At 44.7% G+C, this 12,791-nt stretch overlaps 1 protein-coding gene across 7 annotated transcripts in view; it reads left to right on the top strand.

Moving 5' to 3' along the window:
• The window catches only part of PLEKHH1 (pleckstrin homology, MyTH4 and FERM domain containing H1), an 81,537-nt gene that overhangs the window by 49,379 nt on the left and 19,367 nt on the right, over positions 1-12,791 (top strand). For all 7 annotated transcript variants that reach the window (XM_075129634.1, XM_048854067.2, XM_048854065.2 and 4 more), the window contains 8 exons: positions 440-526; positions 1,565-1,726; positions 4,055-4,135; positions 5,254-5,433; positions 5,860-5,968; positions 7,146-7,258; positions 9,059-9,235; positions 10,231-10,328. In XM_075129634.1, the coding sequence (XP_074985735.1) occupies positions 440-526; positions 1,565-1,726; positions 4,055-4,135; positions 5,254-5,433; positions 5,860-5,968; positions 7,146-7,258; positions 9,059-9,235; positions 10,231-10,328 (1,007 nt within the window). The remainder of the gene's footprint in view (positions 1-439; positions 527-1,564; positions 1,727-4,054; positions 4,136-5,253; positions 5,434-5,859; positions 5,969-7,145; positions 7,259-9,058; positions 9,236-10,230; positions 10,329-12,791) is intronic.

Here is a 12,791-nt window from a genome sequence, read left to right as displayed (position 1 = left end):
ACATGTTAACACCCTGTTAAAAAGAGAGATCTGATTGTTATTACTGTATAATGTTTCTCTAAACAAAAGTTCGCTATTGTAATGATGGTTGTGTTGTGTCTGACATTTACAGATTTCTAAATTTGTTAAAACTTCCTCAACAGAGAAATAGTTTTAAATAAAAAGCATTCTGCTCTTCTGTCTCTGCACATTCGTGGCTAGCATAGTGTGGGGATATCTCATATTGGTGGTGCCTGTGGTCATGGGTGTGCTGTACTTCTGTCCCTGGGAGCTAAGTTCTCATTAGCCTGGTGGAGGAGGCACCTCTCAGTCTGTCCCTAGGGAGACAGCCACATGTTGCCTAAGATGCATCCAGGCATAATGTCTCATACTCCATACTTCTAGCTGGCTGGTGAAGCTAGTGCTGATCCTTTTGAGAATGTTGCCTTTCTCTCCACAGAGCGATGTTATCCGCAAGCCTCAGGGGCAGGTTGAGCTGAATTCTACTTGCCAGATCATTCGGGGTGAAGGGTCCCAGACATTTCAGGTGAGAATTGCCTTTTGACCTTGCACATAACCACATGCTCAAGGATGTAAACAGGGCTAAGTGGGAGAGGAGTTACTTCAGTCTGGATGGTGTACTTGGTCATGACAGATGTGTACTGACTTTCCTGGCTTTTATTTGCCTTGTGTTTCAGCTTGGGGAGGCAGTCAGTTTTGTATAAAAATGAGCAAAGGTCCGAAATGCAACCTAAAGCTCAAACCCAGCTTTCTGATGTTTAAAGAAGTTCAGATAACTTTCCCCCTCTGCATTTCCCTCTGTGCAGCCAGCACCTTCTTAAGAAAGGTTGAACCTCTGTGAGAGAGACTGTTATTGTGTTGCTTCTGGCTCAACCAAAAGAAGGGGTACAAAGAATCTTCTTGGCGAGACCATTCTCATATGCTTTGGAGAAACATCTACAATTTTGGGTGCATCACAAAACTGAGTCTCCAAACCATTTGAAATTGGCCCCTCACTAGCCCTACTTACTTGTCCTCGGCCAAAGCATCAATGCCAGGGGACTTCTTTGTAAAGGAGACGAGATATTAAAGCTTCCCTTGCATTCTGAGTGGGACTAGCATACAGTGAGCTCCCTTCTGCCCGTCTCGCACTGAAGTTAACTGAGAGTTAATAGTAATATCTTGTATTCATGGAACAGCTTTCCTCTCAAAGGACCCCAAATCACTTTGGAAGCTATTGAAGGCAGAGGGAAACAATTGGCTATAAATATGGATGTATAAATAAAGAGATAGACACTACTTTACCCACCACTAAAATGCAGCTACCTCTATAGTGACATAGAGCAGCTACTTAATAGACCTAAGCAACATTGCAAAACAGGAGAGGAAATGAAGAAAAATATAGTATCCAGCAAAAACATGGGGGGAATTTACAGATGTAGCATGTAACTATTTGAGTTTGAATTTGGCCAAGGACATAGGGGTTAACTCCTTTACTCTTATAAAAGTACCATATGACTCAACATCTGAAGGAGCGATCACACGTGATCAGACAGTGTCATTTCCCTGCCTCCTTTCCCTCCAGCTCATCACTGAAAAGAGGACCTACTTCCTGACTGCAGACTCTCCCAACATCCTGGAAGAATGGATCCGTGTTCTGCAGAGCGTTCTCAAGGTGCAGGTGACCAGCTCTGCTGCTATCCCTCAGAATGATGCCAAACCCACTGTGAAAGGCTGGCTCACCAAGGTAAGGTGGCTCTACCCCAGTCAGTCTCCCTCCACACCCAATGGCCTGACAGACAACAGGCCTCTGGGTTTATATACTGAGGGCCTGCAAGAGGTGTGTGTTTTAATTCTCCCTGGAAACTTGGGGGGTTACAGAGAGGCAGAGGTGGATTCCTGAAGTTCAAAGGAGCAGGGAAAGAGGATGTGCTAATTATATACACTGAAGAATGGCATAGAGCACCCTATCAGGACACATTGACCCTCTCCAATAGTACAGTGCAAGAACAATGCAAAATATTTAATACCAATTAAAGTAAATGCTTTTATAATGTCACATATAATTAACGTATGGAACTTGCTATTGTAGGATATTATCAAGGAAATTGTCTAGTAAGGTTTCAAATGGATTGAACACATATTCATATAAGAATTGCATTGGCAATTATGTTAGTCAGGATACACTTCCAGGCACTATGGATTCTCATGCTTCAGGACAAAAAATGATCACTACTTGGGAGTCAGGAAATAATTTTTTATTCTCCCCATAGAACAGTGTTGCACAAGATGCATTATGGGGCTCCTTCATGCTGCACAGGCTAATGTCCAAGTGAAGACTAAAGTCTGGCTGGTCTGTAGTTTGCTCCGGGCAGTGGCTCTCAACCTTTCCAGACTACTGTACCCCTTTCAGGGGTCTGATTTGTCTTGCATACCCTCAAGTTTCATCTCAAGTTAAAAACTATTTGCTTACAAACTCAGATATAAAAATACAAAGGGTCACAGCACATTATTACTGAAAAATTGTTTACTTTCTCATTTTTACCATATAATTATAAAATAAATCAATTGGAATATAAATATTGTACTAACATTTCAGTGTATAGTTTATAGAGCAGAGGTGGGCAAACTACAGCCCACGGGACCATCCTGCCTGGCCCCTGAGCTCCCAGCCGGGGAGGCTAGCCCCTGGCCCCTCCCCTGCTGTCCCCCCTCCCCCTACAGCCTCAGTGTGCCGCACCGCCAGCGCTCTGGTCCACTGCTCCTGCTGTGCAGTGTGGGCGGCGTGGCTGGCTCCAGCTGGGTGGCGGGGCTGCAAGCTCCTGCTGCTCTGAGCAGCATGGTAAGGGGGTGGCGAGGTTGGATAAGGGGCAGGGGGTCCTGGGGGCAGTCAGGGGACAGGGGGTGGTTGGATAGCATGGGAGTCCTGGAGGGGCCATCTGGGGGTGGGGGTGTGGACAGGGGTCGGGGCAGTCAGGTGACAGGGAGCAGGGGGGGTTGGATAGGGGGTGGAGTCCCAGGGAGTGGTCAGGGGCGGGGGTCCCAAGAGGGGGCAGTCAGGGGATAAGAGCGGCGGGTTTGGATGGATTGTGGGTTCTGAGGGGGGCGGGAAGTGGGAGAGGGAGGATGGGGGTAGGGGCCAGGCTGTTTGGGGAGGCACAGCCTTCCCTACCCGGCTCTCCATACAGTTTCGCAATGCCGATGTGGCCCTCAGGCCAAAAAGCTTTCCCACCCCTGATATAGAGCAATATAAACAAGTCATTGTCTGCATGAACTTTTAGTTTGTACTGACTTTCTTAGTGCTTTTTATTTAGCCTGTTGTAAAACTAGGCAAATATCTAGATGAGTTGATGTACCCCCTGGAAGCCATTGGTCTGTTCCTGTGTAGCAGGGGAAAGGTCACTAGACTAGATAGTCTATTGGTCTGCTTTGGTATGTTGAATTTTTTTCATTATTTAAACATTTTTATTCATATATTTTTTATATTGCATTTCAAAAAACAACAACAATAGGTCACTTTGGGTAAAATTTTCAAAAGGATCTCAGGATATGTGTAAACTGAAAAGAAAAACCCGCAGCACCAAGTCTTGGAGCCCAGGTCAGTTGACTGGGGCTTGGGCCGCAGGGCTAAAAACAGCAGTGTAGATATTCCTGCTTGGGCTGGAGCCCAAGCTCCGAGACCCTCCCACCTCTCTGGGTTTCAGAGCCCAGGCTCCAGCTTGAGCAGTACGTCTATCCTGCTATTTTTAGCCCTGCAGCCCGAGCCCAAGTCATTTGACCTAGACTCAGGGCCACACAGTTTTCTGTGCAGTCTAGACATACTCTCAATCACTTAGGCACCTAAATTCCATTTTCAAAAGCATTTAACTGGCTTAGGTGCTTTTGAAAATGTTTCCCTGCATCTTTGCAGGGATCACAAATGAAGGATAGTTTACACTAGCTCAGACTAACTAGTGTAGAGAACCTTCCAACAAGAGATTTGAATGGGAAGAAAAAATCCCAAAAACTACTGCTGGCATTGCACTAGGATCCAGTTCCTAGGTTAAAATCTTTCATTCCTTTGTCCTTCCTGTAGGTGAAGCATGGTCACTCTAAGTTGGTTTGGTGCGCACTGATTGGGAAAATCTTTTACTACTATCGAAATAATGAGGATAAGGTACTTTGTGTTCCTTCTGCTATGTCTCATGTAGTTTCTATCTTCCTTTACCTACTGTCCCTTCTTACTCCAACAATCCCATCCTCTCCCTCACTTCAGCCCCAACTAGTACCTCCCACTCTGCAAAAATGTCTACACCTCCTACTATAAATACAAATATATTAATAGTCTTTAAAAATACCAAAGAGACATAACTAACAAAGTGGATTCCTGCTGTCTCCCAGATTGCTCCACTTGTCTCTCTCTCACTTCCTTTGTCTTTGTACCTGCGAGTCCTACCCCTGCTCAGGGAATGGCAAGCCCGTGTTCTGGGCTCAACTTCCCACAGCCCTCCACTAAGGCCTGCTGCAAGAGAGCTTCCCGGAGCATTCCACTCACCCAGGCCTCCCTACCCATGTGAGTCCTACCCCTGCGACTCACCCTTCAGCATCCACCCTCATGTTTCAGGCTCAGATTCCCTTAATCAGGCTGGGTCTTCCCCTGGTTCCTAAGGCGTCTGTACAAGCTCTCTTGTAACTCCGCATGGGCTCCGCCCACCTCTGCCCAGACCTCATTAACAACATTCTTCACCTTTTGCTCTTCCCATAGGGTCTCTGTACAGCTCTCCTCTGCTTCTCCTGGGGGCTCCCTTTTTCTCCTCAGGCAGTTCTCACCTGCCCTTCTCTGAATCTCAGCCTGCTATCAAGCAGTTCTCATCTGTGCTGCCCTTCCCCTACAGCCCAGGTGCCTTCACTTAAACCCAATTAGAAGGCAGCTGATGAGTCCCACGTGCACTGGACCCTGCTCCTTAAAGGGTCCAGTCACCCAGTGATAAGGGCTCTAATTCCTGACTGGGATTCTAGTGCTAGTACAATACAATAATAATAATGGGAATAGGATTGGGGCCATAGTTTGTAAAGTACTTTAGGCTCATGAAGGGGGAGAGGTGCTACAGAAATGCAAAATGATACTATCACTTTAAAACCAACTATTTGAACATAGAATTTTATAGTTTAGTTCTTGCATTTTCTAGCACTCCCAGCAATCTGACCAGGGTTTCCTGGTTTCAGTTTCTTCTTTTTCTCCATCTTCTCTACACTGAGACAGCATACTTATCTGAGTTCATTTCCTTTTCCCAGTGTCCTCTGGGGCATTTGCACATACGCAAATCAAAGGTGGAGGAGGTGGACCGTTCCTGTGACTCAGATGAAGATTATGAAGCCACTGCAGGGGGTCTCCTCTCATCCCATTACACCCTGGTGATTCACCCGCAAGATCAGAGTCCCACCTACTTACTCATTGGTACCAAACACGAGAAGGTATGAGCTGGTGTCTTTGGAGAGCAGGGATATGTGATGCTGGTATAGCTTGGCACCAGTGAGTGGAAAATACAGATGATTAAACCAGTTTGGATAAAATAAGATCCAACTTAAAAGTTTTCCCAAACTCAACCCCAACAGGCGGGTTGAGATTTTGGTTTAATGATTTTCTTTTCCCTTCTATTTATTTTTCATTTTTGCTGCCCTCTCTGCAGCTGAGGGCTCAGGATACCAAGATTTCCAAACCCCAGTGTGTGTGTGTGTGTGTGTGCGTGTGTTTAAGAGAGAGAGAAACATATTTACCTTTAATGGTGACCCTTCGCTTTTGGCACCTTGATGGCTGGTCATTTATAAAGATGACAGTGAAATGTCCTGGGTTTCCAGCATTACCTGTTCTTTTCATGCTGTTCTTTCCTTTATCCCTAGGATACGTGGCTGTACCATCTGACAGTAGCAGCAGGCAGCAGCAGTGCCAAAGTGGGCACAGCATATGAACAGCTAATTGGAAAATTACTGGATGCAGAGGGAGACTCACGTAAGTAAAACCCCAAAATATCTTTCCATAGTGGGAAAGGGTGCGGAATAGTTATCTCTGTCACTGGTTTGAATACAGCCACAGAAGAGTAGAGGGAATGGCTCGATAGATCAGTAACGGGATAGGGTATCTTTCACCTCTAATTAGACAGTTGCACTTCAGCAAAGGACTCAGGCACTACAGTGAACCTACTCTGTCAATTAATTTATCAAAGGATCTGCAGTTCCTCTTACATTGCAGATCAAACTATAGTAAATACTGAGCACAGAAAGTTGATCCAAATCTGGGATGTTCTTAATAAATAAGAACTTAAGAGAGAAAAGTCTGAATCTCTGACTCCCTGGCACTGTTTGCCTTGAGTTTCACTTACCCATGTATCATGGTTGCATGCACATATACTGTTTCTCAAACACACACATACACACACACACAGTTAGCTCTCCATGTATGTATGTATGTGTGCATCCACACCGACATATCCCTGGATATACACTCACAGCCACATACATTCATTCCCACAGACATGCATATACTGTCTCACACATACATACACATCTGTTTACTCACTCATCTCCATGTAGACACGTTCACACATACCACCTGCACACATTCTGAGGTATACATACCACGCGTACAAGTGCCAACATGCATGCACAGATACACTCTCACACCCCTGAATACGCACATACTCTCTCCTGCACACCCACATATAGACATAAACTGTCTCTGAGCTTTGATGAATGTGCCATAATAGCTTCCACTGATAAAGATCCCAATAGTGTGTGTCTGTTTCACAGAATCGGTCTCTCATGTGCATCAACAAATTGAGCTGCTTCCCACCACAGTCCAGCCTGTGTGAAGCTCTCAGATGACCTGGTGGCAAATCGCAGGGCTGCTCTCTGGAGCCATCTGACATTACTTGCTGGCATGCATAGCTACTTGGCCACTGTTAGTGTCATGGCTTCACTGGAGTCAACAGAGTGACACCAAGGATTAACGTGGCCCAATATAATGCTGCTTGCCCTAATTGCTTGCTAGTTGGGCCAGGTTTTTTTTCTGCAGAGATCTGAGGCGGCTCTACATGGGAGATTTTGCTGGGAGAGTCTGTCTCACCTTGTACCAAACTTACACTGCTACGTTTCTGAGGTTGCATGTTTTTACCTCATCTGCCACCCAGAATCTCCTTTGTGGAAACACCCCATGCTGTGCTACAGTAAGGATGGACTGCACACCTCCCTCACTACTCTGCCATCAGAGGCGCTGCAGACAGAAGCCCTCAAGCTCTTCAAGGTATTCAAGGAACCAGTATAAAAGATTTCAGATGTTCTACTCAAATATCTTAAGGGAGGGGTAAGCTCTGTGCAAGACATTTACTGCGGCTTTGTTTGCCGCTACTGTTGGCACAGATGGGGCTAATGTGTCAATTGTAATAAAAAAGGTCAATCTGTCTACCAGATGTATTTTATTCTATGCAGAGACCCACTTGGGCCCTCACTTTTGGGGGGGGTGGGGGGAGTGGGGGAGCAGGTATCTCAGAGCCAGCTTCTGAATTGCAGGACTTGTCTATCTTCTTCTCCAATAGCAGCACTGGAAAGAGAGGAAACAACTTATTGTCAGACTCCCTAGTGCCTTCCAGCCAGGGTACCTCGGGTAGGCAACTCATCACCTGATTTCCACATCTCTCCCTCCGCTTTGAGCCCTGAAAACATTAATGCCAACATTAAGGCCTGGTCTACACTAGGAAATTAGGTCGGTATAACTACGTCACTCAGGGGTGTGAAAAATCCACAGTTAAACCAGCCTAACCCCCAGTGTTGACAGGGCTAGGTCAACAGGAGAATTATCCTGTTGACATAGCTACCCTCTCGGAGAGGAGGATTACCAGAAACCTCCCGTTGGCATAAGTAGTGTCTGCACAGAAGCACTACAGCGGCGCAGCTGCAGCGTTTTAAGCGTAGACAAGCCCTAAGACTAGAAAGCAAGGATGAGATTAGAGGATCGCTGAGGGGAGCAGGTAACAGTAGAGAGGGTTCTTAAAAACAACTGCATTCAATGACATGAGAGATACAATAAAAAGTTGTGTTTGGGGGTTAGTGCAGTGGACTGATTCAGGACTAATGAATTCTAACCATGGCTCTATCACTCACTCACCCTGTGAGAGTGGGAAAGTTCCTTAACCTCTGTGCCTCTGTTTTCCCTTCTACAAAATGGGATAATAAATTTTTATAAAAGAATCCTACAGTATGGTACAGGAATAGTCTGAAACTCTGCATCTTACAGTAGTCTCACTTGTAGTGTTTGGGGTCATTACTGTTGACTGTTGCAGTATTTTATCATTTATAAAGGCACCTTCTCTGACTAAAAACAACAAGGAGTCCAGTGGCACCTTAAAGACTAACAGATTTACTTGGGCATAAGTTTTCGTGGGTAAAAAACCCACTTCTTATCTGAAGAAGTGGTTTTTTTACCCACATAAATCTGTTAGTCTTTAAGGTGCCACCGGACTCCTTGTTGTTTTTGTGGATACAGACAAACTACCCCCGATACTTCTCTGAGTATTTTACCATAAATTTGTAGCACCCTTGGTTTTCCAAGCTATGAAGCCCAGTGGCAGATTTATTAGTGTGACCAAGATGCCTTTTATAATAATGGGGTAATCTGAACTCCCCTAAGTTTAGCATCATTCCTAGACCCCAATCGTAACGGGGATGGAGTGGCAGTATAGTCTAATGGCTAGAACAGTGGGCTGGAAGTCAGGGATTCTGTTCCTGGCTTTTCTTGCTGTGTAATGTTGCATGATTGTAGCTTTCTGCACGTGCTACAAAGGATGGGCTACTTAAGGACCAGTCTGTGTATGAAGCATATAGGGCAAGGGGAGAAAGTTTGTATGAGAGAAGCTTGACCTAGTAGAGGTTAAAGCATAGGCTTGGAAGTCAGGAGATCTGGATTTTCTCCCTGTTTCTACCACTGATGTGCTGTGACACCTTGGAGAATTCATTTCCCCTCTGAGCCATACTGGAGCTGGAAGGTGCTGTGGGGGAAAAGTGAAGTATTATTATTACCGCACATGCTAATTTCCCTTTTTTGTAGTCCTGTCAGCTGTTCATCAATGTCCCTGTGGAGGCTCCATCTATTGATTACCATGTGTCACTTGCTCAGACAGCATTGCAAGTCTGTCTGACACATACTGAGCTACAGAATGAAATCTACTGCCAACTGGTTAAACAGACTAGCTGCCGGCAGCCTCAGAACCACTCAGTTATTCAGGTGAGCTTTGCTCGGCCACTTCCAGGCTGCAAGCTTCCATATGTTGAATAATTAGCATTAGGTCTAGTCCCCATAAAAGACTAGTCACCTTAAACATTTCAAGGATTGTGGGGGCAAAAATAATCTGAAATGTGATGCGCAAAGGAAAAAAAAAAGTACTGAGTAATGCAATTTACTTGCAAAAGCATGTTTAGGTTGAATGCTCAACTATTCACCAAAAGCAAATTCCAAATACTGTTCAGTTGCAAAATTCAGTTTGTGTTGCGTTGAATAGTTGCCTAAGTCACAGGGTATTGGTTCCATGTCTAATTGTGACTTAATCATGCTTTGTATCCTGTTGGCTAATTATTACACTTGAATGTGCATTTTGAATTTTGTGATGTGCTTATTAAGTTAGCTGCCTGCATCCATTACAACTCAAAGACCCAGATCCCCGTAGGTATTTAGGTCCCTAACTTCCATTGATTTCAGTAGAAGTTGGGATCCTAAATATTTTTGTGGATCTGAGCCAAAGTGTCTATTGGATTCTTGATTGTAATATTCCCAGTTCAAATCATGTAGAGAGCAAGAATGACCAGCAGGAGAAATTTATGAATAATTTGAAATAATGAGTAATTCTGAGAGTTTTGTGATCTGTTTGCAGACAATAAAAAAAGCAAAATTTACTGAATTAGTAGTTGGGAACTATTTTCACAGCTCTAGTTACAGTGGCCAAGATTTTGAAAAGTGACAACTGATTTGTGGTGCCTGAATTTTTGGGTGCCCAATTTGAGATGTCAAAGAGGCCTGATGTTCAGAAAGTGCTGAGCACCTGCCTCTGAAAATCAGGCCCCTTTAAAGCATCTCAAGTTGCACACCCAAAAAATGGAAGCACCCAAAAATCCTAGTCACTCTTCAAATTCTTGGCCCGAGTGTTTTCCACATGGATACCTGGCAACAAGAGCAGAGAGGAGTGATTATACCTTAGTTTGTTGGTGGCCTGTTTCTCTTCACAGTGCTGGCAGCTCCTGGCTTTGTGTGCTCCTCTCTTTCTTCCTCAGCACCACTTCCTCTGGTATATCAAACAACACCTGCAGCGGCATGCAGACCCCAGGTAAATAGCATGCCATCTTCTTCTTTCACTGGCTATGTTGCTTCCATTCCTTTCTGTATCAACTACAGGATTGTAGTACAGTAAGGCTAATTTATGACTGACCCATGCAAAGGTGAGTTGGGGATGGAGATGACATAAGAAGCCTTCTCCAAGGTGCCAGGCTGTCCTTGTTCAGAAGCCATCTTTCAATCACTTTTGACCCACTTTTCAGTGGGAATGTTTCCTAGTCCATGTGACTGTTTATAAAAGACAGTGAGTATAAATGCTTCTGAAAGGTTAGCAGGGCTTCTGAGGGGACAGGAAAAGAGGCTGGGGGGGAGTGCAAATAAAAAAAAATTAAGGGGGATTCCTGGGTTAACAAACCCAAACTGAATTCCAAAGAGATAAGAAAAGTTATTTAAAACAAAACAGGACCTTCCATCACCTTCTCCCTACCCTTTTAACCTTTTAGTAGGAATTATGTTTCAGAGTGGAAGGTTATGTTGCATAACACTCTAACCTCCCCCGCACTCCCCGCCACAAACATACCAACAAGAAAACATGCAAGCGATGAAAACAAACAAGAGCTTCTTTAACAGCAAAAAGAAAAGGAGTACTTGTGGCACCTTAGAGACTAACCAATTTGTTTGAGCATAAGCTTTCGTGAGCTACAGCTCACTTCATCGGATGCATACTGTGGAAACTGCACAAGACATTATATACACAGAGACCATGAAACAATACCTCCTCCCACCCCACTCTCCTGCTGGTAATAGCTTATCTAAAGTGATCACTCTCTTTACAATGTGTATGATAATCAGGGTGGGCCATTTCCAGCACAAATCCAGGTTTTCTCACCCCCCCGCCCCCAAAACACACAAACTCACTCTCCTGCTGGTAATAGTTCATCCAAAGTGACCACTCTCCTTACAATGTGTATGATAATCAAGGTGGGCTATTTCCAGCATAAATCCAAGTTTAACCAGAACGTCGCGGGGTGGGGGGGAGGTAGGAAAAAACAAGGGGAAATAGGCTATCTTGCATAATGACTTAGCCACTCCCAGTCTCTATTTAAGCCTAAATTAATAGTATCCAATTTGCAAATGAATTCCAATTCAGCAGTTTCTCGCTGGAGTCTGGATTTGAAGTTTTTTTGTTTTAAGATAGCGACCTTCATGTCTGTAATTGCGTGACCAGAGAGATTGAAGCGTTCTCTGACTGGTTTATGAATGTTATAATTCTTGACATCTGATTTGTGTCCATTTATTCTTTTACGTAGAGACTGTCCAGTTTGACCAATGTACATGGCAGAGGGGGCATTGCTGGCACATGATGGCATATATCACATTGGTGGATGTGGAGGTGAACGAGCCTCTGATAGTGTGGCTGATGTTATTAGGCCCTGTGATGGTGTCCCCTGAATAGATATGTGGGCACAGTTGGCAACGGGCTTTGTTGCAAGGATAGGTTCCTGGGTTAGTGGTTCTGTTGTGTGGTATGTGGTTGTTGGTGAGTATTTGCTTCAGGTTGGGGGGCTGTCTGTAGGCAAGGACTGGCCTGTCTCCCAAGATTTGTGAGAGTGTTGGGTCATCCTTCAGGATAGGTTGTAGATCCTTAATAATGTGTTGGAGGGGTTTTAGTTGGGGGCTGAAGGTGACGGCTAGTGGCGTTCTGTTATTTTCCTTGTTAGGCCTGTCCTGTAGTAGGTGACTTCTGGGAACTCTTCTGGCTCTATCAATCTGTTTCTTCACTTCCGCAGGTGGGTATTGTAGTTGTAAGAATGCTTGATAGAGATCTTGTAGGTGTTTGTCTCTGTCTGAGGGGTTGGAGCAAATGCGGTTGTATCGCAGAGCTTGGCTGTAGACAATGGATCATGTGGTGTGGTCAGGGTGAAAGCTGGAGGCATGCAGGTAGGAATAGCGGTCAGTAGGTTTCCGGTATAGGGTGGTGTTTATGTGACCATCGTTTATTAGCACTGTAGTGTCCAGGAATTGGATCTCTTGTGTGGACTGGACCAGGCTGAGGTTGATGGTGGGATGGAAATTGTTGAAATCATGGTGGAATTCCTCAAGGGCTTCTTTTCCATGGGTCCAGATGATGAAGATGTCATCAATATAGCGCAAGTAGAGTAGGGGCATTAGGGGACGAGAGCTGAGGAAGCGTTGTTCTAAATCAGCCATAAAAATGTTGGCATACTGTGGGGCCATGCGGGTACCCATAGCAATAAGCCATCCTGGGGTGTACATTAGTTGTCTGTTAATAAATTTCTTGGGTAGTTTAAGGAGCTTGGACTTCAGCCTTTAGTCTCCCTATACTCTTGGGGCATGTATCAGTGGCCAGGTAATGCACACCCTGTTGTGGTTTATTGCTATATGAAGACTAAACGTGGGTAAACAGCTGTGTCATTTCAAACACAGGCTTAGATACACCTTTGTCAAAAACTCAAATCAAAACTCTCCTGGGATTTGAAAGAGTCTGTATAAT

The sequence above is a fragment of the Caretta caretta genome, chromosome 6 (assembly GCF_965140235.1).
Source record: "Caretta caretta isolate rCarCar2 chromosome 6, rCarCar1.hap1, whole genome shotgun sequence".
Taxonomy (NCBI): Eukaryota; Metazoa; Chordata; order Testudines; family Cheloniidae; genus Caretta; species Caretta caretta.
This window is presented reverse-complemented; position numbering and strand designations above follow the sequence as displayed.